Source organism: Saimiri boliviensis, chromosome 21, assembly GCF_048565385.1.
Source record: "Saimiri boliviensis isolate mSaiBol1 chromosome 21, mSaiBol1.pri, whole genome shotgun sequence".
Classification (NCBI taxonomy): domain Eukaryota; kingdom Metazoa; phylum Chordata; class Mammalia; order Primates; family Cebidae; genus Saimiri; species Saimiri boliviensis.
In genome coordinates this window covers 5077725-5103430 of record NC_133469.1, presented here as the reverse complement: position 1 = coordinate 5103430, position 25706 = coordinate 5077725, and the positions used below count along the sequence as shown (strand labels likewise).

At 56.1% G+C, this 25706-nt stretch overlaps 1 protein-coding gene and 1 pseudogene across 4 annotated transcripts in view; both read left to right on the top strand.

Moving 5' to 3' along the window:
* CELSR1 (cadherin EGF LAG seven-pass G-type receptor 1) overlaps positions 1-25706 on the top strand; it is a 175339-nt gene that overhangs the window by 132705 nt on the left and 16928 nt on the right. For all 4 annotated transcript variants that reach the window (XM_039463280.2, XM_039463281.2, XM_039463279.2 and 1 more), the window contains exons 11-23: positions 1153-1266; positions 1944-2118; positions 3320-3461; positions 5723-5843; positions 8851-9034; positions 9378-9479; positions 10603-10697; positions 11499-11708; positions 14627-14810; positions 16397-16540; positions 18689-18893; positions 19765-19932; positions 22793-22919. In XM_039463280.2, coding sequence (XP_039319214.2) covers positions 1153-1266; positions 1944-2118; positions 3320-3461; positions 5723-5843; positions 8851-9034; positions 9378-9479; positions 10603-10697; positions 11499-11708; positions 14627-14810; positions 16397-16540; positions 18689-18893; positions 19765-19932; positions 22793-22919 — 1971 coding nt within the window. The remainder of the gene's footprint in view (positions 1-1152; positions 1267-1943; positions 2119-3319; positions 3462-5722; positions 5844-8850; positions 9035-9377; positions 9480-10602; positions 10698-11498; positions 11709-14626; positions 14811-16396; positions 16541-18688; positions 18894-19764; positions 19933-22792; positions 22920-25706) is intronic.
* LOC141582614 (uncharacterized) lies at positions 19938-22780 on the top strand (annotated as a pseudogene).

Below are 25706 nucleotides of genomic sequence, written 5' to 3'. Positions count from 1 at the left end.
TTCACCCAGATGCTGCCCTCCTGCGGGCAGCTTCCTCCAGCCGCCTTTCTCATCACAGTGCCGTTGGCGCCCTCGGCAGTGGTTTCTTTCAGCAACACCATCTTGAGCAACACCTGCAGCCTCAGCACTGTGTCTTTTAGGGTACTGAGGTGGACATGCCAGGGCCCGGGAGGCCGAGGCGGGTGGATCATGAGGTCAGGAGTTCGAGATCAGCCTGGCCAACGTGGTGAAACCCCATTTCTATTACAAATTCAAAAATTAGCCGGGCATGGTGGCACATGCCTGTAGTCCCAGCTACTCGGGAGGCTGAGGCAGGACAATCACTTGAACTGGAAGGCGGAGGTTGCAGTGAGCCGAGATTGCACCACTGCACTCCAGCCTGGGTGACCAAACGGGATTCCGTCTTAAAAAAAAAAAATGCCAGGGTCCATGCCCTCAGAGTATGGATGGGGAGCGAAGCTGGGAGAGGAATGAGGCTCAGGTGCTGGACACAGCTGGGAGGCACCAGGGGTCCTCACCTGTCCCAGGCAGGCAGGTGGCGTGGTCCTAGGCAATGTTCAGAATACTTATGGAACCAGACTGGGTTTCCACAGTCCTCAGCGGGGGGTAACCCAGGATGTTGTCTGCGAGATGCTCACACACCTAAGCGGCTCCCTGGGATCTCCAAGAGCTCTTGGAGCCAAGGCTGCCCTTACAACACAGACCTGGGAATAAATAGGTGTGTTCCAGGCACCTGCCTTTCTGGGACAAGAGCTCAGCCGAGACACTCTTGGGTACCCCCAGTATTCACGGGTGAACGGATTACCGTCCACACAGTCTTCCTGATGCTCCAAGTTCTCTGTCACAGCGTGGCTGGTTTAGGGTTGTGGCCCTTGACGGAGGCAGGAGAGTTACACACTTTCCCCCGCCGGCCGCCTCCGCTGGGCCGGGACCTGGGCACCATCCTCTGGCCTGGTCCCCTCGTCCTGGTCATCACAGTCAGCCATGCTGTCCAGCTGCGCCCAGCTCTCTCTTCGGAGGCCCGGATGTCCTCAGGCTCTGGGGAGTTTGTTGAAGCCACTGTTTGAGGCTTTTCGAGTGTGTTCCCAGCTGGAAGATGTTTCTAGGATGGTGGACGCAGCCCCCAGAGCTGTGCCCCCTCTCTCCACACAGAGCAGGGCGGATATCGGGGGCATGCTTCCCGGGCTGACGATAAGGAACATGGTGGTCGGGGGCGCCTCTGAAGACAAGGTCTCTGTGCGCCGTGGGTTCCGAGGCTGCATGCAGGTACGTGGGGGCAGGGTGGGGGGGGTTCCGCCTCTCACAGGTGGCTCGGAGGCTGCCAGCGCTTCCGTTGGTGCCCTCGGTCAACCCGTCAGCTTTCAGTGAGCGGAGAATGTGTCTGATTGGCACCCCCACTTTAACGGCTCCTGCTTCCTCTTTAGACCCATCCCCCTGTGGTTCCCCTTGGCATCGGGGTGTCCCTGGCCCCCACAGCTCCTCACCGCTATGCCATGTTAGCCACCTGCCCCTCTGCCTTCACGTAGTGTCCTAAATCGAGCCCCTCGCCACCACCCCCACCCAGTTCAACTCCACACGGCACCCAAGTGGCCCCCGGGCCTATCCCGTGGAGCCAGGTGCTCCAGCTACAGCTGGGGGAGCTGCTCTGGGAGTCACTCAGCTCTCAGCCCCCTCGGCAGGGACATCCACTCCTCATGCCCCTTCCGCGTACCGCAGGAGATCTGGCCAGCGTGCCCTCTGAGCTCCTCGCCCAGCTCTGCACTGCGCTCCGGCTACCAGGCCATGGGCATGAAAGGAACAACCCTGCGTGTCCCAGCTCTGTAAATAAATGAGGCGTCACAAATGAATGCCTTGCAAGGGACCAAAGAGACCTCGGAGTTCTCAGCCCCTCCTTACCTTTCTGGGCTTCTCAGAAAGGTCCCAATGCCATTTCCTTGATGCAGGGAGTGAGGATGGGGGGGACGCCCACCAATGTGGCCACCCTGAACATGAACAACGCCCTCAAGGTCAGGGTGAAGGACGGCTGTGATGTGGAGGACCCTTGTACCTCGAGCCCCTGTCCCGCCCACAGCCGCTGCCACAATGCCTGGGAGGACTACAGCTGCGTCTGTGACAAAGGTGGGACCGCCCTCCCGAGGCCCTCAGTGACAGGGACGCCTCTCGTGGCTGAAACACAGGACGGGGGCTCAGTTTGGACATTGGTGTCGCCAGCCGATTCCCTGTGGTTCCGCGGAGGGCTGAGCTTTATTTTATGACGACTGGGCCCCTCCTGGAGAGAGACTCAGCCTCTTCCCTACTCGAGGTACAGGGAGTGGTCTAGACCCTCTACCCAGCACATGAGGTGATCAGCAAAGGAAGAGTGAAAAGTAAGGCCAGGCACAGTGACCTGTAATCCTAGCATTTTGGGAGTCAGAGGTGGGCAGATCACTTGAGGCCAGAAGTTCAAGACCAGCCAGGCGACATGGTGAAACCCGGTCTCTACCGAAAAAATACAAAAATTGTCCAGGCATGGTGGCGTGCACCTGTGGTCCCAGCTACATGGGAGGCTGAGGTGGGAAGATCACTTGAGCCTGGGAAGCAAAGTCGCAGTCAGCTGAGATCACGCCACTGCACCTCAGCCTGGGCAACAGAGCAAGACTCTGTCTCAAAAAAAAAAAAAAAAAAAAAAAAGCCTAGTGAAAGTACACATTTAAAAAAAAATCCTGCCTGGGCACGGTGGCTCACGCCTGTAATCCCAGCACTTTGGGCTAAGGAGGGCGGATTGCCTGATGTAGGAGTTTGAGACCAGCCTGGCTAACATCGAGAAAGCCCATCTCTACTAAAAATTTAAAAAAAAAAAAAAATTAGCCAGGCATCGTGTGACCCTGTGATCCCAGCTACTCGGGAGGCTGAGGCAGGAGAACTGTTTTAACGTGGGAGGTGGAGGTTGCAGTGAGCTGAGATCACACCACTGCACTCCAGTCTGGGTGACAGAGAGAGACTCCATCTCAAAAAAAAAAAAAAAAAAAAAAAAATTTCTACGTTCAGGGTAGCCTCTGAATTTTGAGGTGCTGAAGTCGCCCTCTGCTGATGGCCGTTCCTCTTGTGTCCTGGGGCGGCCTCGGCCCATGTCCCAGGGTTCTCGCCCTCCTCGGGGTGGCCCCAAATGCCTTCCTCTCTGCGTCGCCAAGTCTAACCCACCCAGTCTGTGTTCTCTGGGACCCTGCATCGCCCGTCCTCTCCCTGTGCTGAGGGCAGGGGGACAGGTTGCTCCAGATATTTTAACGTCAGAAGGTCTCGTGGATCCTGGGTGGAGATAATGCTGGCTCTGTCCTTGCAGGGTACCTAGGGAGAGACTGTGTGGACGCCTGTCACCTGAACCCCTGTGAGAACATGGCGGCCTGCGTGCGCTCCCCCGGCTCCCCGCGGGGCTACGTGTGCGAGTGTGGGCCCAGCCACTACGGGCCGTACTGCGAGAGCAGGTAAGCACAGCCCCGGGGCCCCCATGCCTGCAGTCCACCCGGCCGTCCTCGCTCTTGAGTCGGTGTCTTCTCTTTCTTATTTTGACCCAAAGATATGTGTAATTCTGGATAACAGGGACATATTTTTTTCTGAGGCAGAGTCTTGCTCTGTCACCCCGGCTGGAGTGCAGTGGGGCAGTCTCGGCTCACTGCAACCTCCGCCTCCTGGGCTCAAGCAACTCTCCTGCCTCAGCTTCCCGAGCAGCTGGGATTACAGGCGTGCACCACCACGCCCAGCTAATTTTTGTATTTTTAGTAGAGATGGGTTTCACCATGTTGGCCAGGCTGGTCTCGAACTCCTAACCTCAAGTGATCCACCCGCCTCAGCCTCCCAAGGTGCTGGGATTACGGGCGTGAGCCACCGTGCTTGGGCAATAAGAATCAATTTGGACATCTCAGACTAACCCCGTTGGATCACGTGTCTACCCCAGCAACATGTAACACGACTCATTCATCTGGAGTCCTGTGCCCAGAGCAAACAGGCCCCCTGAGGTGCAGGAAGATGCGTGTGATTATACAGAACACCTTTTCGAGTTGGTGGGGTGGAAGTTGTGTCTGACTTGTGTGTGGAGATCCTGCTGCTGTTAGGCCTGGCAGCAGTATGCTCTCTGGGCTCCCGGAGTGCCCTTGGCACAGGGATGGCTGGGCACAGGTGTGTATTCATCACCAGCATCAGTTTGTCCAAGGTGGAGCTGCTTGGTTCTTCATAAACCAACGTGCCAGGTCCCCATGGAGGGGACGCCCCCACGGCTCATAGGCCTCAGCTGCTGGTGGGCGTCGGGTGCAGGGATACCCTCTACTGTCTGTTCCTTGTCTGCCTGAGCCTAGAGCAGATGCTGTGATCCCGCCGGCGGCCTAGGGCTTTATGACCTCTTGAGAAGATGGCACCGTACCACACTGGGATGTCAGCCAGATGTGATACAAGAGAGGGCTTGGAGGAGGTGCCCTGGGAGAGGAGAGGGAGGCGGGAGCCAGGGAGCTGACGCGGGAGGGCGTTCTGAGAGCGAAAGCGACCGAGCCGAGCTGGAGAGGAGCAAGGGGCTGAGGCTGGTCTAAGGAACCCGGGGGTCATCCGGGGAGGCAGAGAGGATGGGGGTGGGCCCGCAAGCCAGGAACAGAGCTCGGCTGTATGGACGCTGTGGGGGCCCAGCACAAAAGTGACAGGACCAGGTCTGGTTTTGGGGAACCCCCAGCTGCCACGTGGAACACAGCTCGGAGCAGGGGGTGTTACCAGGAGGCTGACCCAGCGTCCCCATGCCTGGCGCCACAGGCACCAGAGCTGCAGGGAGACGAAGGCTCTGGGACCCCCACACCACACACACATCTATAAACACCAGCCTCTGTCTCTGCCTGGGTGTCTTTATGACCCTGATTTGTTCACAGTCCTTAATAATTGCTCGCCAAGTGAGTGAACTCGAGAGCCTGGCAGCTGGGTGGAGGGACCTCTGTTAGCCAGGATGGGGAATGCAAGAGCCCACAGGACACTCCTGTGGGGATGTCGCAGGCAGGCGGGGCTGCAGGTGACTACGCAGGTGCCGCCCACGACAGGAACAGGTAGGGCGACTCGTGCGCAGCCGCCCCCCAGCGCCTTGGAGGCCTGGCCTCGCCCCACAGTGTCGCTCATCTTCAGCATCTGCTGTTCCCTGCCGGAGGAGGCTCAGGGAAGCAGGACTGGCTTCCACTGGATTCTGAGTGCGTGGACATGTGCCACTGACCTACGGGGCATGCTACACCAGGGCATGGCTGCCCTCAGTGTCCTTAGGGCTCGTGGCCAGGGGACCTGGTGGACAACAGAAGCTGCAGAACTCCCTGTTCAGGAACTTCCCGCAGGGCGTCTCGTGCTGCCACTCACCCCACGTGGCCTTGGAGAAGTGGTGCCAGGCAGCTGAGCTCAGTCTGCCTGTGTGGGGCTGTGACGTGAAAGGCCAGCCTTGCAGTGGGGTCCAATGTCATTAGGCCCCATTGAGCCAGGCATGGCGTGGACGTGGCACAGTGAACACACGCTGTCACGGTTGCTTTGGGCATGGTCGATCTGTGGGTGGGGGTGAGGTTGGGAGCCAGCAGAGGGGAAACTGAGGCCACGTAACGTGGAAGGGAAGCTCCCAGAGCTGGGCTTAGCCAAGCTTCCTGGGCAACCATCTCGGTGCCACCAGGGGCCCTCTTCTTGTTCTGCAAAGCACAGTTACATAAACCTTCCATCTGCCCTCTCATTTTCGTGACAGACTCGACCTTCCGTGCCCCAGAGGCTGGTGGGGGAACCCTGTCTGTGGACCCTGCCACTGTGCAGTCAGCAAAGGCTTCGATCCCGACTGTAATAAGACCGATGGCCAGTGCCACTGCAAGGTGAGGCCCAGTCCCCACTGTCCTTGCATGCCCACCCCCGGCCCTGAGGCCAGGAGATGGCTGTGTGTGCTCACACACATGCACTGAGGCCACTATACACACATGCCTGCGAACACTCACACACCTGCAAATGCACGCCTGTGAACACTCACCTGCAGACACTCACACGCTTGTAGACACACACCTGCAGACACTCACGCCTGGAAACACAACTCCACACACACCTGTGCCCACTCACACCACCGTTAGGTACAGATGTGGTTTTTGGTTTCCTTGCTGCTCCCCGTGCCCTGTGAATACTCCACGGCTGCTTTCTGCATGTAAACTCCGGGTTCAACCCTGCCAGCCTCCACCCGTGGAACAGGAATCCCTACCTGCTCCCGGCTCAGCGTCCATGGCTGTGGGAAGCCCAGCCGTTTCTGAGGGCTGGCCCGTCTCTGGCCCCACCCCAGCCCTCCTGGCCTCCTGGTTGGCTGTTTTCCTGGCCTTTTTTTTCGATGGAGTCTCACTCTGTCACCCAGGCTGGAGTGCAGTGGCACAATCTCAGCTCACTACAGCCTCTGCCTCCAGGGTTCCAGCGATTCTTCTGCCTCAGCTTCCCGAGTAGCTGGGATTACAGGCACCCTCCACCATGCCCAGCTGATTTTTGTATTTTTAGTAGAGACAGGATTTCACCATGTTGGCCAGGCTGGTCTCAAACCCTCCACCCGCCTCAGCTTCCCAAAGTGCTGGGATTACAGGTGTGAGCCACTGTGCCTGGCCATTTTCCTGGTCTTCACCAAGCTAGCATCCCATGACGATAGCAGGTTTGAAATAAAAAGCATGAGGCCGGGCGCTGTGGCTCAAGTCTGTAATCCCAGCACTTTGGGAGGCCGAGGCGGGTGGATCACGAGGTCAAGAGATCGAGACCATCCTGGTCAACATGGTGAAACCCCGTGTCTACTAAAAATACAAAAAATTAGCTGGGCATGGTGGCGCGTGCCTGTAATCCCAGCTACTCGGGAGGCTGAGGCAGGAGAATTGCCTGAACCCAGGAGGCGGAGGTTGCGGTGAGCCGAGATCGCGCCATTGCACTCCAGCCTGGGTAACAAGAGCGAAACTCCGTCTCCAAAAAAAACAAATAAATAAAAAAGAAATAGAAAGCATGGCTAAGTGGGTTGGTAAGCGGTGCCCCGCCCCCGTCCAGGGCCGTCAGTCCTAACCTGCGTGCAGCACGGAGCTCACATCTCATGGTCTCCAGATGTGCACACATGTTCTCAGCGCAGACGCTAGGGACCCCTCCCGTCACCACCTTCAGGACCTTCATGACTGTGAGCCGTGGAGCTCACAGTCACTTGAAACCCAAACATTAGGTCCGAGGGTGACAGGAGCCTGGGCGGGGGACATGAGCTTTCTGCAGACGCGGCCGGCTCTGGGAGGGAAGCTGGCACTGGGACACCCTTGGATGCTCTCCCGTGATGTCAGTCGTGTCCCGAGTGCCCTCATTGCTTCCAACAGCGTGAGACTGATGTCCTGAAAGACTCAATGAAACAGCTGTCCTGGGTCGAGGCAATCTAGCATGTCACCAGGTGGTGGTGGTAGCACAGTGGGTGTCGGAGCAGAGGGAACTTGAGGAGTGCATTGGTGAAAACTTGCCTATGATTTTTTTCTCCAAAGTTATAGGCAGGGTGTGGCGGCTCATGCCTGTAATCTCAGCTGCTCTGGAGGCCGAGGCAGGAGGATCACTTGAGCCCAGGAGTTCAAGACCAACCTAGGCCACATAGACCCCCCCATCTCTACAAAAAGTAAAAGCGTTAGCTGGGTGTGCTGGTGCATGCCTGTGATCCCTGCTACTCGGGAGACTGAGGGGGGAGGATCACTTGAGCCCTGGAAGTTGAGGGTCCAGTGAGCCATGATTATATTACTGCACTCCAGCCTGGGCAACAGAGTGAGACCCCATCTCAAAAAAAAAAAAAAAAAAAAAAAGTTATACAAAATGTGAGAAAGAACACACAGATGGCAGTCAGCCCATCTCACCTCCCAGCTGTGGTTATGAATGTTTTAGCGTCTCTTCAGGGCCTGGGCTCACTGTCATTGTCACCTCACTGGAGTCCCACCTGACACACAGCCTGAACATTGCTCACAAGTCTGCCCACGTCACACAGCCTGCACCATTTTCCAGGGGGAGGGGGTGGTACTTGGGCCTGGGGAGGCCCAGTGACCGACCCAGGCAGTGTAGCCGGTAAACAAGGGTCAGGCACGAACCCAGGACTTCCTGAACTCAAAGCACAAGCTCTCGATGGTCACCCTGGCCTGCTCGATGGTAGACATTCAGGTGGCTTCTAATTTTTTTTTTCTTTCTTTCTTTCTTTTTTTTTTTTTTTGAGATAAAATATCGCTTTGTCACCAGGCTAGAGTGCGGTGGCATGATCTTGACACACTGCAACTCCCGGGTCCGAGTGGTTCTCCTGGCTCAGCCTCCCAAGTAGCTGGGACCACAGGCACACACCACCACACGCAGCTAATTTTTGTATTTTTAGTAGCGACAGGGTTTCACCATGTTGGCCAGGCTGGTCTTAATCTCTTGACCTCTTAATCCTCCTGCCTTGGCCTCCCTAAGTGCTGGGATTACAGGCATGAGCCACGGTGCCTGGCCTCTGATTTTTTAAAACAACATTAAAAAAAACACCCCAGGGCCATCCCCACGCGTAAGCCTCCTTTCGGATCTCGGAGTCTTTTTAGGACAGATACGGAGGTGCCCACTCTTGGGATTTGCTAAGACGTGAGTGAGGGAGGTCGTGCTTCCTGGGAGAACCGCTGTCCTGGGAAGAGCCTCCCTTGCCTCCCTGCAAGGCAGCCCCCGTCGGGTGCGGGGTGTGGGCAGAGGGTAGCCATGAGGGGTGCAGACGGCTGGGGCCACCACATGTGCCCTGAGGGTGGGAGTCTGGACGTTGCTGAGGAAACGTGCTGTGACGTAGGGCCTCTCCTGGGCATCTGAAGTCACCGGCCCTGCTTCTGGCTTTTGCAGGAGAATTACTACCAGCCCCCAGCCCAGGACGCCTGCCTGCCTTGCGACTGCTTCCCCCACGGCTCCCACAGCCGCGCCTGCGACATGGCCACTGGGCAGTGTGCCTGCAAGCCCGGTGTCATCGGCCGCCAGTGCAACCGCTGCGACAACCCATTTGCCGAGGTCACCACGCTCGGCTGCGAAGGTCCGAGTTGCCCCTTGACTGCCCGCAGGTCACAGCGCAGGGACAGGCTGCCGGGCTGACGTGCACGTGTGTGCGTGCGCTCGGTGTTTGGGGAATCCTGGGCTCCTTCGTGCTCTACGTCCTCTTGACCTGGTTCTGCGTGAGGGGCGTGGGTCAGAGCCTGGTCACCCCCTCTCCAGCTCTGACGTGGATGGGGGGGCGGGGAAGATGCTAGGGTTCGGTTCTTGGTGGGAGCAGGGCCTCCTTCTCCTTCCGTGGGGAGGCGCACGCAGACAGCAGGGCCCGTTGGTGGCCGTCGGCGCAGCGTGCCCCGCTGAGCGGCCTTCTCTCCTGTCTAACCCAGTGATCTACAACGGCTGTCCCAAAGCGTTCGAGGCCGGCATCTGGTGGCCACAGACCAAGTTCGGGCAGCCGGCTGCAGTGCCATGCCCCAAGGGGTCCGTCGGTGAGTCCCTGTGGCCGGCGGCGTCCACGGGTAGGGAACTGAGGCACGCGTCCTTGTGGGAGGGCCGCTGGAGATGTCGGGACTCATGCAGGCCAAGTGCTGGAAGGAACTGGATCGCCTTTTCCCCGCCCGTAAATACACAACGCAGGCAGAGGGTGTAACAGACACACGAACGGTACAGCGTGTATGGGGACGCCCGCCAGTCACACCCGGCCAGTGCCTGCTCTGCCGCTCAGCCTGGGGCACTGGGACAAATGGCTTCGTTGTTCATAGCATCAGGTGTCCTCTGTGAAATGGGGACAGTGACCATGTCCGCGCTGTGAGGGACACCTGGGGAGTCCAGTGAGGCAGGACAAGGAAGGGCCCAGCTGCAGTGGATTCCTGGCACGTGGGATCCTGGCTGCCCGGCAGATGGTGTCACTGATTTCTCTCTTTTTTTTTTTTTTTTTTTTTTTGAGCCAAAGTCTCATTCTGTCGCCCAGGCTGAAATGCAGTGGTGCAGTCTTGGCTCACTGCAACCTCCACCTCCTGGGTTCCAGCAGGTCTCCTGCCTCAGCCTTCTGAGTAGCCGATACTACAGGCACACACCACCACGTCTGGCTCATTTTTGTATTTTTAGTAGAAACGGGGTTTCACCATATTGGCCAGGCTGGTCTCGAGCTCCTGACCTTGTGATCCACCCACCTTGACCTCCCAAAGTGCTGGGATTACAGGTGAGAGCCTCCACGCCCGGCCACTGGTTTCTTCCCTCACACACTTGCTCAGGAGTGCTGGCTCCTGTTTGCCGGGCGCCTCAAATGCCTGGTAGTCAGTGTCAAAGCAGCTTCGGCCATGGCCCTGGCATGAGGAGTGCAGGCACCTGGGGCCGACACACGTGCCCTGAGGGTGGGAGTCTGGATGTTGCGGAGGAAACGTGCAGCAACGTAGAGCCTCTCCCAAGCGTCTGACGTCACTGGCCCTGCCTCTGGCTTTTGCAGGCACCACCATGCCTCCTGGCCCCCATGGGGTTCTCATCGCCACGCAGTGTTCTGGGTTTAAGTACATTCGGGTTGAGGATTGAAATACACCAGCATGGATCAACAATTTGAGTTTCAGGCTTTGCATACCTGCTCTCCTTCCGTAGGAAATGCCGTTCGACACTGCAGTGTGGAGAAGGGCTGGCTGCCCCCGGAGCTCTTTAACTGCACCACTGTCTCCTTCGTGGACCTCAGGACCATGGTAGGCGTGCCTCAGGGATGCATGCTCTGCAGGGGCACATGTGTGCTCGTGTATGCATGAGAGTTTGTGTGGGCCGAGGCTCCTGGGCTGGGGAGTGTTGGGATAGCTGGGATGACACAGGGATGGCCCGATGGGCCAGCAGCCTACAGCCAGCAGGTTTCTGTGACTTTGGGGCATTGGCACCTGAACCGGGCACCCCCACGGGTACTTCTCTTTCCGCCAACACCGGCTCTGCGTCTTTGGTTCTGAAAGCGCAGGGGTCCCTGCGTTTGACCCCCTGTGCCCTCTGACCCTGCCCTGTCTCACGGGGGTCGTTCCCGGGTCTTGCTCCAAGTCCTTTGTCGCCCACCAGACCCTCGTTTCCATGCTCTAACTACCAGCAGTGCTCATTTTTGAGGTTTTGGATTTTTAAAATTTTTGATACAGGGTCTCACTCTGCCTCCCGGGCTAGAGGGCAGTGGCACAGTCGCAACTCACTGCAACCTCCGCTTCCCAGAGGGAAGCAGTTCTCCTGTCTCGGCCTCCCGAGTAGTTGGGACGTGGTGCCCACCACCATGCCTGGCTAATGTTTTGTATTTTTAGTAGGGACAGGGTTTCTGACCTCAAACGATCCACCTGCCTCGGCCTCCCAAGTGCTGGGCTTACAGGCACGAGCCACCGCGCCTGGCCAGGCTTTTGGATTTTTGAATTTCCTTTCTGACAAGGAAACTTGCACCAGACGGTAGTGAGTTTCTGAGTCACAGCAGGGACTGAAAGCAACCAAGTGTGTTTGCACACCTCACAACTTCCTCCCTGTTCCAGAACGAGAAGCTGAGCCGCAACGAGACGCAGGTGGACGGCGCTGGGGCCCTGCAGCTGGTGAGGGCTCTGCGCAATGCCACGCGGCACACTGCCACGCTCTCCGGCAATGACGTGCGCACGGCCTACCAGCTGCTGGGCCACGTCCTGCAGCATGAGAGCCGGCAGCAGGGCTTCGACCTGGCGGCCACGCAGGACGCTGACTTCCATGAGGTAGGAGGGTGGCCGCAGGCCCGGCTCGGGGACACTCAGGGATGCCGGCGGGCGGGCGCTATGGGGCCGGGCATCGACCCCAGCTTTGTAGAAGATGGTCGTGTCTGGAATCCCGGAGGAAAACACTCATTTCTCAAATGTGAGCCCTGGCAGGTGTGGCGCCCAGCTAAATGGACGATGCAAGTTAGGGAGTATTCTGGGAGGAAACACACAGGTCACAGCCCCGTGGGTGAGCTCAGTAGTGCCCGTAGTGTGAACTAAGTGGCTTCTAAGAGGTTCTGGCAGGGCACGGTGGCTCGCGCCTGTAATCCCAGCACTTCGGGAGGCCAAGGCGGGTGGATCACCTGAGGTCAGGAGTTTGAGACCAGCCTGACCAATGTGGTGAAACCCCGTCTCTACTAAAATTACAAAAATTAGCCAGGCATGGTGGCGTGTGCCTGTAGTCTCAGCTATACTCTGGAAACTGAGGCAGGAGAATCACTTGAACCTGGAAGGCGGAGGTTGCAGTGAGCTGAGATCATGCTACCACACTCCAGCCTGGGTCCCAGAGCGAGACTCCGTCTCAAAAAAACAAAGGTTCTAAGTGGCTGACCTGAATCAGCCCCCTCTCGCTTCCACACAGTCTGTGATGTAGTATCGTCCACCCGTTTGACAGGTAAGGAAACGGAGGCACGGAGAGCTGAGGGGTTTGCCCAGAGGCACAGCTCGTAAGGGGCAGTGCCGGGCAGTGGGCTTTCAGAGGGCATGCCTCTATCTCCACCCTCCCGCCCTGTGCCAAAGTTGTCAGCCCCTGAGCAGTGTCTGTTAAGAGACTGATGTTTGGAAACAGCTCTTGGAGGCTCCAGAAGTTTCCTGTGGCTCCTGGGCAGGTCTCTTCACCCATGCAGGACCCCCAGAGGAGTGCCTGTCCACACAGAGCCCATGGGGGTGGCCCGTTCCTCACCCTATCCACATGGAGCCCTCAGGGACCTCCCCATCCATGCAGGCCCCACACAGGGCCTCCAGTCCATGCAGGGACCCCTATGAGACCTTCCGGTCTGCACAAGGCTCCCAGAGACAAGGCAGGGTCCTCTCGCTGGGATTTGAGTCCCAGCCTGAGAGTTGGGCCAGTGGTATTTGTTCTCCATGTGTGACCTTACAAATAAGTTCTCTCCTGGTTTCTTTTTCTTTTTTTTTCTTTTTTTTTTTTTTTTTGAGATGGGGTCTTACTCTCTTGCCCAGGCTAGAGTGCAGTGGCGAGATCTCGGCTTGCTGCAGCCTCCACCTCCTGGGTTCAAGCAATTCTCCTGCCTCCACTTCCCAAATAGCTGGGATTACAGGCACTTGCTACCATGCCTGGCTAATTTTTTGTGTTTTTAGTAGATACAGGTTTCCACTGTGTTGGCCAGGCTGGTCTCAAATTCCTGACCTCAGGTGATCCACCTGCCTCAGCCTCCCAAAGTGCTAGGATTACAGGTGTGAGCCACTGTGCCCAGCCCTGGTGTCTGCCTTGGGTGTGGTCCCCAAACCCCTGAGCATAGCCCCACACCTCCACCCAGCCATTCACAGAGACCCCAGGGTGCACAGAGACAGAGGGTCACCCTTGGAGGAGCTGCCTGAGTGTCCATGGTGGCCTCAGTGTGGGCTTTGGGAGGAGTTCTGATAAAACCAGGGACATCTCCACATGTCTTCACCTTAGCGTCTTGGGGTGTATGTGGAAAAACGTCTGGCAGGGCTCACTCTGACAGTTTGGGCCTCTGGCACTGAATCACCCACAGTCTCTCTAGCTTATGTGGTGGGGTTCGGGATGTGTGCAAACCACACTCTAAGAAATGACTTCCTTACCTCTTTGAATTCAACTTTGATTAATTTTTGATCCTATTTATAAACTTACACCATGAAATTCCCTTACATAAGGCCGGGCGCGGTGGCTCACGCCTGTAATCCCAGCACTTTGGGAGGCCGAGGCAGGTGGATCACAAGGTCAAGAGATCGAGACCATCCTGGTCAACATGGTGAAACCCCGTCTCTACTAAAAATACAAAAAATTAGCTGGGCATGGTGGCACGTGCCTGTAATCCCAGCTACTCAGGAGGCTGAGGCAGGAGAATTGCCTGAACCCAGGAGCTGGAGGTTGCGGTGAGCCGAGGTCGTGCCATTGCACTCCAGCCTGGGTAACAAGAGGGAAACCCTGTCTCAAAAAAAAAAAAAAAAAAAAAAAAATCCCTTAACGTATTATAAATGGAATTATATGTCAGATATTTGATCTTTCTTTTTGTATTTCAGTTGTTTGGCTAGCAAACAGATCTTCCAAGTATTTAAATAGTGCTGTAAGTCTAATAAATAAGGGTAAAAATATGAAGCATCTTGAATTCTCTGGATTTTTATATACTTTGTGAGATTAGTAACATTTTTCTATTCCTCTTAAGATGGTAAACTTTAAAAAAAAAAAAAATGGAAACTAGGCCAGGCTGAGTGGCTCACACCTGTAATCCCAGCACTTTGGGAGGGTAAGGCGGGTGGAGCACCTGAGGTCAGGAGTTCGAGACCAGCCTGGTCAATGTGATGAAACCTTGTCTGTACTAAAAATACAAAAATTAACCGGTGTGGTGGCACATGCCTGTAAACCCAGATACTTAGGAGGCTGAGGCAGGAGCATTGCTTGAACCCAGCAGGTGGAGGTTGCAGTGAGCCGAGATCGCACCGCTGCATTCCAGCCTGGGCGACAGAGCGAGGCGAGACTCCATCTCAAAACAAAAACAAAACAACAACAACAAAAAAACATTGTAAACTCATGTTAAGCGCACAGTCTAAAGTGCGGGGCCGGAATGAATGAATGAGCCACTAGATGAGCAAAGGCTTTCAGGGCTGGTGTCCCTTGGTCCCGAGAGCCAGGCCTCCCTCCGCTGCGGAGCGCTGAGCGCTGTCTGTCTGACCAGGACATCATCTACTCGGGCAGCGCCCTCCTGGCCCCGACCACCAGGGCGGCGTGGGAGCAGATCCAGCGGAGCGAGGGTGGCACAGCACAGCTGCTCCAGCACCTCGAGGGCTACTTCAGCAACGTGGCACGCAACGTGCGGCGGACGTACCTGCGGCCGTTCGTCATTGTCACCGCCAACATGAGTAAGGCACTGGCTGCGTGGGGGGTGGAGCCCCGCGACCATCCTGGGTGTGCCCACGAGCTGGGCCCCCATGGGTGTAGCAGGTGGGCTCCCGGCCATGCTTAGCCATGCTCTTAGGAAACCGATTCAGGGGTCGGGCGCGGTGTCTCATGCCTGTGACCCCAGTATTTTGGAAGGCCAAGACAGGCAGATCGTGTGAAGTCAGGAGTCGGCTCATCCGTTGACAGATGCCTGGGTCCTGTCTGCCTTTTGGCCTGTGTGAATGTGGGTGTGCAAATATCTGGGTGCTTGCTTCCAGTCTTTTGGATGTAGAGCCAGAAGTGGGCTTGCTGGGTCATGTGGTAAATCCTATGACCCAGCTTGGCCAACACGGTGAAGCCCCGTCTCTACTAAAAATAGAAAAAGTAACCAGGCATGGTGGTGTGCGCCTGTAGTCCTAGCTACGCTGGAGGCTGAGGCAGGAGAATCACTTGAACCTGGGAGGCAGAGGTTGCGGTGAGCCACGATCGGGCAACTGCACTCCAGCCTGGGTCACAGGAGACTGTCTCAAAAAAACAAGATTCAGCAGCTAGTCCTCTGTTTCCTCATCTGTAAATGGAGTCTTTGGGAAGACAGTCTGCAGTGACACACCCATCGCTCCCAGGGGCCAGGTCCCGGGCTTGGGAGATGTTGGGCCATGGTCTTGCGTGTCTGGCAGGCAGGTCTTCCAGACCCGAAGGTGTGAGCCTCTAGAAGGCTGCGTGTCAGAGGTCCTGCCTCCCTCCAGGCTCACTGCAGACAAGTGTAGGTACATGTGGGACGCAGGAAGTTGGAAATCGATTGTGTTCTAAAGATGGTCAGTCAAGCAGGCATGGTACTTTACACCTGTAATCCCAGCAGTGTGGGAGGCCAAGGTGGGCAGATTGCTTGAGCCCAGGAGTTCGAGACCAGCCTGGGCACTGTAGTGAGACCCCCTCCTTCTCTATTAAAAAAAAATACAAAAATTAGCCACGTGTGGTGGCATGCTACTGTATTCCCAGCTACTCGGGAAGTTGAGGTGGGAGGATTGTTTGAGCCCAGAAGATTGAGGCTACAGTGAGCTGAGATTGCACCACTGCACTCCATCCTGGGTGAGAGAGTGAGACCGGGTCTCAAAAAAATAAATAAATAAATAAATAAATAGGCTGGGCACAGTGTCTCGTGCCTGTAATCCCAGCACTTTGGGAGGCTGAGGCAGGTGGATCACTTGAGGTCAGGAGTTTAAGACCAACCTGGCCAACATGGCGAAATGCCATCTCTACCAAAAAGACAAAAAAATTAGCCAGGCGTGATGGTGCACACGTGTAATCCCAGTATTCGGGAGGCTGAGACAGGAGAATTGGTTGAAGCTGGGAGGCAGAGGTTGCAGTTAGCCAAGATCACGCCACTGCACTCCAGCCTGGGAGACAGTGTGAAACTCCATCTCAAAAAAATGCTGGTAATAAAAAATATAAATAAATAAGTAAATAAGGCCAGCCAATCAGTATGACAGTTGTGGTCATTTTGAAACCAGCAAGGGTTCAAGGCAGCCGTGGGGGTTATTTCTGATTAAAGGAACTGTCCCCCTAGTTCTTGCTGTCGACGTCTTTGACAAGTTCAACTTCACGGGAGCCACAGTACCACGGTTCGATGCCATTCAGGAAGAGTTCCCCAGGGAGCTGCAGTCCTCCGTCTCCTTCCCAGCTGACTTCTTCAAACCACCTGAAGAAAAAGGTAAAAGTTCTTAGAAACCTGCTGCTACCCTCGATGCCCTCAGTGTTCAGGGAGGGGAGGGCCCCCCTGCAGCATCCCAGGAGGGCGAACACGCCATGCTCTGTGGGCACTGAAGATCCGGGGCTGGGGTGTTCCAAGCGTTCGCCGGTGCCAGGTCCTATCGGTGACCTCAAGTTGTTTCGAACAAGCGCTTAGGTATGGTTGAGCATCCTAGTCCTGAAATCTGAACTGCTTCAGAGTCTGAACCTTCTCGTGCACCAACCTGACGCTGGAAGGAAGTGCTTGTTGTAGCATAAGTATGAAACGATACTTAACAAAAATTAAAATCCAGGCTGGGCGCGGCGGATCACTTGAGGTCGGGAGTTAGAGACCATCCTGGCCAACATGGTGAAACCCCGTCTCTGCTGAAAAATAGAAAAAATATCCAGCTGTGGTGGCAGGCACCTGTAATCCCAGCTACTCAGGAAGTGGAGACTTGAGAATCCCTTGAGCGCGGGAGGCGGAGGTTGCAGAGTTGAGATGTGTCAGCCTGGGCTACAGAGCGAGACTTTCTCTCAAAAACAAAAATCCAAAATGTTCCTAAGCATTTCAGCTGAGGGATACTCAGCCATATAATTGATAATGTGAAAAAGAAAAGAGAACTGAAATTTGTGTGCACACTGGTCGTCTTTGGTGTGTAGGGAAAAGCTGCTTCTAGCTGGGTGCGATGGCTCACACCTGTAACCCCAGCGCTTTGGGAGGCTGACCTGGGGAGGATCGCTTGAGCCCAGAAATTCAAGACCAACCTGGGCAACACAGGGAATCCCTATTGCTACCAAAAAAGTTTGTTTTTTAATTCCCTAGGCACGGTAGTGCCCACCTGTAGTCCCACCTACTCAGGACTCAGGAGGCTGAGGCGGGAGGATTGCTTGAGCCCAGGAGATGGAGGCTGCAGTGAGCTGTGATCATGCCACTGCAGCCCAGCCTGCGCAACAGAGCAAGAACCTGTGTGTGGGGGTGGGGGGTGGAAAGCCGCTTTCAAATAGAAATAAAAATTTTAGAGTCACCTTCCCCTCCCTGAAAAAAAACAACAACAAACCCCAAACCAGAGTGCCATCTGTGTGTGTACAAATCTTCAGTCCTGGGTTGAGGTGGTGATACAAAACAGTATAAACATTCTGAAGTTTCCTAAGGTGCTTTTTCACAGATCCATGACAATCACTAAAAACTTCCCAAAATAAAAAGGACATGAAAATGAAAAGGTAAACCCCATAATGGACGGTTTGGAATTGGAAACCTTGTGACTAAAGTGATTTTGTCGGGTATATCTCATGTCTTAAAAAGAGGGGTGACTCCGATACGGGGCCATGCCTGAAACCGAGAGGGTGAGATTTGAAACTGACTAGCCCTCCACTGCATTCAGCTCTCCCCGGAACGAATGGAACTAACAGAGTGAGAACTTGCTCATTACCAAGGGGAGGTACCAAGCCATTCATGGGGGATCCACCCCTGTGACCCCCAACACCCCCGACCACATGCAGGTCTAACGCTGATCACATTTCAACGTGAGATTTGGAGGGGCCAGACATCCAGACTGCATCAGATACATTCATGTTGAAGCCTTCCGTCTCCAAAACTCTCTCCATCCTGCAGATCTGAAACTCTAGCCCACAAAACACCAACACCCCTCCCCAGCCCTGGTGCCCACCGCTCTGAATCGGACTCCTGTAGGGAACTCCTATAGGTGGAATCACACGATTGTCTGTCCTTTCGTGATTGGCCTATTTCACTGAGCGTAATGTTCTCTAGGTTCACCCATGTTGTGGTAAGCGGCAGACTTTGCTTCCTTTTGAAGACCGAGTAATATTCCATTGTGTGGATGGACCACGTGTGTTCATCCTCTCAACTGTGGATGGATGCCTGGGTCCCGTCCACCTTTTGGCCTGTTGTGAACGTGGGTGTGCAAGTATCTGGGTCCCTGCGTTCAATCTTTTGGGTGCAGAGCCAGAAGGGGGCTTGCTGGGCCATGTGGTAAATCCTATTTTTGATTTTTTGAGGACCTTCAGTGGGACATCTGTTGGTTTTTGAGAAGTGCTTGCTGGCCCTGACCTCGGTCTTGGAGAATGCAGGTGTTCTTGCCGGAGTCCTCACTCTCTGCTCACGTTGCAGAAGGCCCCCTGGGGAGGCCAGCCGGCCGGAGGACCACCCCGCAGACCACGCGCCTGGGGCTGGGCACCGAGAGGGAGGCCCTGATCAGCAGGCGGAGGCGACACCCTGATGATGCTGGCCAGTTCGCCGTTGCTCTGGTCATCATTTACCGCACCCTGGGGCAGTTCCTGCCCGAGCGCTATGACCCAGACCGCCGAAGCCTTCGGTAAGGCCTGGGCACGGGGACGTGGGGAGGGTCCGTTTCAGAGGTCCCCAAGGCTTCTACAAGTCAAAATTCTGATCTAGATCAAGCACAGATCTTCACGGCAGCGTTTCACCAGGACCCTGGCCCAGAGGCAGAGACCACTGCCCTGTGGTGTCCCTTGGAGGGAGGTTCTGGGTCTGCCACTGGATGCCATCCCCTGGAGCACTGCACATCCTTTGCCTGGGCTTATCCCAGTGCTTCCACCAGAAATGTCCCCTCCCCAGCATACGCCCCATCCCATGCCCCGAGGGACCCCATGCTCTCCCCACACACCGGACCCGAGGCTGTCGTGGGTGGTGCCTGCTGCTGGCCCTGGGGCTTTAGGGCTGCTCAGCCATCCGGGCTGGAAAGGATGGATGTCCAGAAGCAGCTTTGTGGCCCCCTCGGTGGGAGCAGCCCGAGTCTCTGCCCTTCTTCCTCCTGCCGTTTCCCAGACACCTCCCTGACTCTGGGGTCCTCATGATCATGTGGTTCTCAGTGACCGGGTGATTCACCCACAGGAGCTGCCATTATTTTGGTGTCTTTGGACATTTAAGCCACCCCGTGTTTGTCTGCCGTTAACTGTTAACGGCTGTAACGTCTTCACACCTGTGCCTGCTGTTTCTTTTTAAATTGCTGACCCAAAGATGACACATCTCCCTGTGTGCTGTGTTAGTGATGAAACCTGTGCCGGGGGGTGACGACTCGGTGGGCCTGCAGCTCCGAGCTCTCTGAGTGTAATTCTGTCTCCCCTAGAAACATCCGTGGCATGTCCTCAGGGCGTTTGTGTGTGGGATTTGAGTGAACGTTTCCTAACCCTGTTTGTCCACATGCTCTGGCTTCTTGACTCCAGGCTGCCTCACCGGCCCGTCATTAATACCCCGATGGTGAGCACGCTGGTGTACAGTGAGGGGGCTCTGCTCCCAAGACCCCTGGAGAGGCCCGTCCTGGTGGAGTTTGCCCTGCTGGAGACGGAGGAGCGAACCAAGCCCATCTGCGTGTTCTGGAACCACTCTCTGGCGTAAGTGTGGCGCCGGGAGCCCCACATCCCCATGTGAGAGCTTAGCCAAGGCAGAGAGCACCGCAGGGTTGGGGGATCGGTGGCAGAGAGTCCCACGAGGATGGTCCCTTGTGGTCTGTGTCTCCCCTTCCAGCCCCTTGTGGGACAGTCAGCCTCCTGCTCTGCTTCTGTGGGAGCATCAGATACCCCCAGATGCCCACACACAGACATACACAGACCTGCACATGGAGACGCAGACATGCACACACACATGCAGGCCCACACACAGATCCACAGCCACAGATGCACATGCACAGATGCACACCCGCAGGTGCACACCCGCAGATGCACACGCACAGATGCACACGTGCAGATGCACACACGCAGACACACCCACAGACTCACACGCACAGACGCACACCCCAGATGCACACCCACACTCGCACGCAGACGCACACCCGCAGAATGCACATGCACAGATGCACACCCGCAGATGCACACCCACAGATGCACACCCGCAGGTGCACACCCGCAGATGCACACGCGCAGATGCACACCCGCAGACACACACCCGCAGGCGCACACCCACAGACTCGCACACACAGATGCACACCCACAGACGCACACGTGCAGATGCACATGCAGATTCACACCCGCAGACGCACACCCGCAGACTCGCACGCACAGATGCACACACGCAGATGCATGCAGACCCACACGTGGAGAGCCAGACATGCAGGTGCACAGAGAGATCCCTCAAGGCTGACACCCAGGAAGGGGCTCCTCACCTACAGGACTCCCGAGATGCAGTGGCCACACTAGTGTATTGGCCAGTTCACTGCTGGATAAGACAGAGGCCTGTCCTGGTCACACACGGGAGGGCAGACCCAGAGATTGGGCTCAGGAGCCCTTCTGCTGACAGTGGAAACTCCCAGCTATGTGTGGGGGTCCCCATACCAGACAAGGGCCCCTGCTCTTAGTCTTGCCCAAGAGGCTGACACAGCCCAGCTTTGGGGACTGCCTTTACCCCCAAGCGGCCATATCTGGCCGCAGCACAGGCCAGAAGCAGCATCAGAGAGCCAGCCGGCAGAGTGTCGAAGGCGGGAGGTGGTGCGCCAGAGTCTGTTTCAGCATGTGTCCCAGTGAGGGAAAGGCGTTTCGTAGTTAGAAAAACACAGAATGAGTGATTCTCACCCACACGTGAGACTGGGTTCAGAGTCGCGTGGCTCAGCTCTGCTGGGAGCCGGTGGTGTTCCTGCTTTGCTGTGCCTTTTTAGCTGCAGGGTTTATGTGAGGTGTGGACTTCTTTGAGTTGCTCTGTCTTTACCAGGAGCTTGCTTTTACTCTACTGGTTCGTTTTCACTTTTGCTGTCTCTGTTTAGAAGAAGACACTAGAACTGGGGGGTGGTGGGAGGATGGGAGCATGATCTGGTGGGGAGACCCACTGTGTCCACACACCGGGAGGGAGTGCCAGGAAGGGGACACGCCGTGCAGGACTCGGGGAGTCAGAGCGTGAGCACGCCCCAAGTTGTGCATCTGGGGGCGTCTGTGCAGCGGGAACACTCCCCCCTCCCCCCACCACGGTTCCCCTGGGCACATTGGAGAACCATGAGTGGCGGCTGTGCGGGGGGCCGCGCCGTGGTGAGCAAGCCCATGCCAGGAACCCATTCAGGCCAGCCTTCTCCTGGTTCTGTGCCTTCCAAGTCCCAGTTAATGAGCAAGCAGCACAGTATCTAAAATGTAATAGGCACTTGGCTTATAAAGGAGAGAATAAAGGAACCCCTTTCACTACGAGGGACATCGGGCCAGCTGTCTGTCCTGGGCATTCATCTGCATCCTGGCAATTAGCTCTGGCTCTAATGACCTGCTCTCTGCTTTATGTTGTACCTATTATTCCCAGATTGTAAAGTTCATGGCAAACATATTAGCGTTCACATCCCATTTTATAGGCGAGCAAACTAAGGATCTGAGAGGTGATGTGATTTTCCCAGAGTCTGGGAGGGCACAGTCCTGTCTGAAGCTGAGACACACCTCATAACAGCTTGTTATTTGGGGCTTCCCATCAGGAAAGCGGGAGTCACTATGGGGCCCTGGCTTCAGGGCAGCTCCCATAAAACATTGTGCAATCTGAAGATGAAAGTGTCAGAGGAAGGTGAGATGTTCTTGTGAAAGCGTCTATCCTCAGAAGGAGACAGCTGTGTGAACTCCAGGGGGCGGTTCCAGCAGCAGGGCGTGTGGTGGACATGAGACGGCCCCGTTTGAGTTCTGCTGCCAGAGGACACATAGAACTTGAACTTCAGAGGCTGCTCCTTGGAGGCCCTGACAAGACACAAGAGGGAAGGGAGACTCCCCATGGTCCTGCCTTCATTGGGTGGCTTTTTTTTCCTTGAGACAGAGTCTTGCACTGCCGCCGGGGCTGGAGTGCAGTGGTGTGATCTCAGGTCACTGCAGCCTCTGGCTCCTGCGTTCACACGATTCTCCTGCCTCAGCCTCCCGAGTAGCTGGGATTACTGGTGCACGCTACCACACCCAGCTAATTTTTTGTATTTTTAGTAGAGATGGGGTTTCACGATTTTGGCCAGATTGGTCTTGAACTCCTGACCTCGTGATCCCCCCACCTCGGCTCCCAAAGTGCTGGGATTACAGGTGTGAGCCACCACACCTGGCCACGGGTGTCTCTTGTCTTCGGTGCAGGGGGCTGGTGAGGAGCATGGTGGGGAGCAGCCTGCGAGGACGCGGGGCTTTCATCATTCACGATACCTGCTGTTTGGTTTGGCCAGGATGGCCTGTGAGCCCCCAGGGCTGGGCAAAGGCTGCCCCCGACAGACTCATGGGCAGAGGGAACCATCTCACCCCCGCCCCTTCTCTCTTCTCTCCGCAGCGTCAGTGGGACGGGAGGGTGGTCTGCCCGGGGGTGTGAGCTCTTGTCCAGAAACCGGACGCACGTCGCATGCCAGTGCAGCCACACGGCCAGCTTCGCGGTGCTCATGGACATCTCCAGGCGTGAGGTGGGCATCCTCCTGCGGCCGCTGTGCCCGCCAAGCCTACCCCCGAGCCTGCCCCCTCCTCAAACGAAATCTTCCACGGCAAGTGCCTTGAACAAAGCACATGAACCAGTTAAAAAACATTCCAGGATTGGCCAGAGTCCGCGAGGATTTCCATCACAAAGCCCCGTGACAAGGGTTTTCAGGGAGCCCTGCTTGTGCATTAAACCCGGGGATGACAGACCCAAAGCTCAGCCTCCAAGGGGCTCCCAGGATCTGCCCCTCGCTTCAGAGCGGGTCTGCTGGAAGGTGCCGCTGTCGACCCGCTTTGATTGTAGGGGAGGTGACAGCTGCAGAGCACAGTGAGCGCTCTCCCTCGGGGCCACACGCAGGGCCGCAGGACAAAAGGCTGGGCGGCTAATGTTTAACCCCTGGCATTTTAAGCGGCCTGGGAATGTGAGCCGGCCATTGTGGGCCTGCGGGTGGATTGGGGAGTGGCCTGAGCGTTGGCCTGGCCTCCCATCACCCAGACAGGAAAGGGGTAGGAGCCAGCTTGGGGCGGCCTGTGTGGGACCCGGTATCTAGGAGGCAGAACCAGAGGTCTGGGTGGCCTCCCCTGGCCCCTCCCCAGGGCTGCGCTGTGGCTCAGGCGTCCAGATCACCGTCCTTCGCGAGGGCTTTCTGATGTGAAGTGGCCCTGGTTTCTGTCACATTCTTGGAAGGGTGAGTCAGTCCTGAGGCAGGGCTGGAGGGGGGCTGCAGCGTTCTGTGCAATGTGCATGGGAAGGTGCCCTGTCTGTGCCCCCGTCTCATGGGCAGAAGGCACTGGAGAGGACCCAGCCTGGAGAGGCGTCAGTGGTTAGTGGACTTGGTTCATAGAAAGGCGGGGTTGGAGGTGGTCTCCTGGCCAGGATGCCAGGTGATGTGGGCCAAGGAGGCTGAAATTGAGGCAGAAGAAAGGAGGCTGGAGTGGGTGTCCGAGGCTCCTGTGGTCCGGGTGCCCCAAAGCCAGAGTCTCTGAACAGCCCCCGAGCCAGTGGAGGGAGCCTGGGGTGTTGCTGCAGGCCCCAGGGACACCCAGGGCCAAGAGCATTGAAGGAGCCTCCGGAGGGGCAGTTCCAGGCCCAGGGCCATGAGCACTCGGCCTCCCCGGCCCAGCCTGATCTTGGCTTCCCAGCTCAGTCCCATATGGTAAGCAACCCCTTCCAGAAGATAGCAGAGAACCATAGCTTGTAAATGCAGAAACTCCCCAGGGGCCTGGGGCCTGGACAGGTGTCCTGGTTTGTAAAAGCACGGAAAACACAGCAGTGTGAGCATACACTCTGCTGGACTGAACACTTCCCCAAGAGGGCACGTTTTATGTCATGTATATGTTAGCACAACTTTTCTTTCTTTCTTTTTTTTTTTTGAGACACAGTTTTTTGTTTTGTTTTGTTTTGTTTTGTTTTGTTTTGTTGAGATGGAGTTTCGCTCTTGTTACCCAGGCTGGAGTGCAATGGCGCGATCTCAGCTCACCGCAACCTCCGCCTCCTGGGTTCAGGCAATTCTGCCTCAGCCTCCTGAGTAGCTGGGATTACAGGCACGCGCCACCATGCCCAGCTAATTTTTTGTGTTTTTAGTAGAGACGGGGTTTCACCACGTTGACCAGGATGATCTCGATCTCTTGACCTTGTGATCCACCCGCCTCGGCCTCCCAAAGTGCTGGGATTACAAGCTTGAGCCACCACGCCCGGCCGAGACACAGTTTTGCTCTTCGCCCAGGCTGGAGTGCAGTGGCGCAACCTCAGCTCACTGCAACCTCCACCTCCTGGATTCAAGTGATTCTCCTGCCTCAGCCTCCAAAGTAGCTGGGATTACAGGCTCCCACCACCATACCCAGCTAATTGTATTTTTAGTAGAGACTGGGTTTCACCATGTTAGCCAGGCTGATCTCGAACTCCTGACCTCAGGTGATCCACATGCCTAGGCCTCTGAAAGTGCTGGGATTACAGGTGTGAGCCACCATACCCAGCCTTTTTTATAAAGACATGTTCACTGCCTGTAAGAAATGCATAATAAGCTTGGGTGTGGTGGCTCGCAGCTGTAATCCCAGCACTTTGGGAGGCTGAGGCAGGCAGATCACTTGAGCTCACAAGTTTAAGACCAGCCTGGGCAACATGTGAAACGGGGTTGGAGGTGGTCTCAACCAAAAATACAAAATTTAGCCAGGTATGGTGGTGCGTGCCTGTAGTCCCAGCTACTTGGCAGGCTGAGGCAGGAGGATGGCTTGAGCCCAGGAGCCGGAGGGTGCAGTGAGCTGAGATCGAACCTCTGCCCTCCAGCCTGGGCAGCAGAGCCCAGACCTGTCTCAAAAAAAAAAAAAAAGAGAGATAATGGAAATTTAAAAAGTAATTTCATATAACAAGCTGTGATAGAGACATGTGGAGCTGGCATAGAACATCCGTGTGCTGCTGGTAATGATAGAACACGTCATAGTTAGGATTAAGTAGGAACAACAGGATGGATGGGGAGGGTACAGATGCCCATCGCCGTGGCAGTTGAAGCATTGAGGCTGCCAGTCCACATAACTGAAACCTGAAGCTCTGCCCCTGCTCGGCGAGTTGTTTAGCGTGTGTGTGTGTGTTTGTGTGTGTGTGTGTGTGTGTGTGTGTGTGTGAGAGAGAGAGAGAGAGAGAGAGTGAGTGAGTGTGTGTTTTGCTCTTGTTGCCCAGGCTGGAGTGCAGTGGCGTGATCTCAGCTCACTGCAACCTCCCCCTCCCATATACAAGGGATTCTCCTGCCTCAGCCTCCCAAGTAGCTGAGATCATAAGC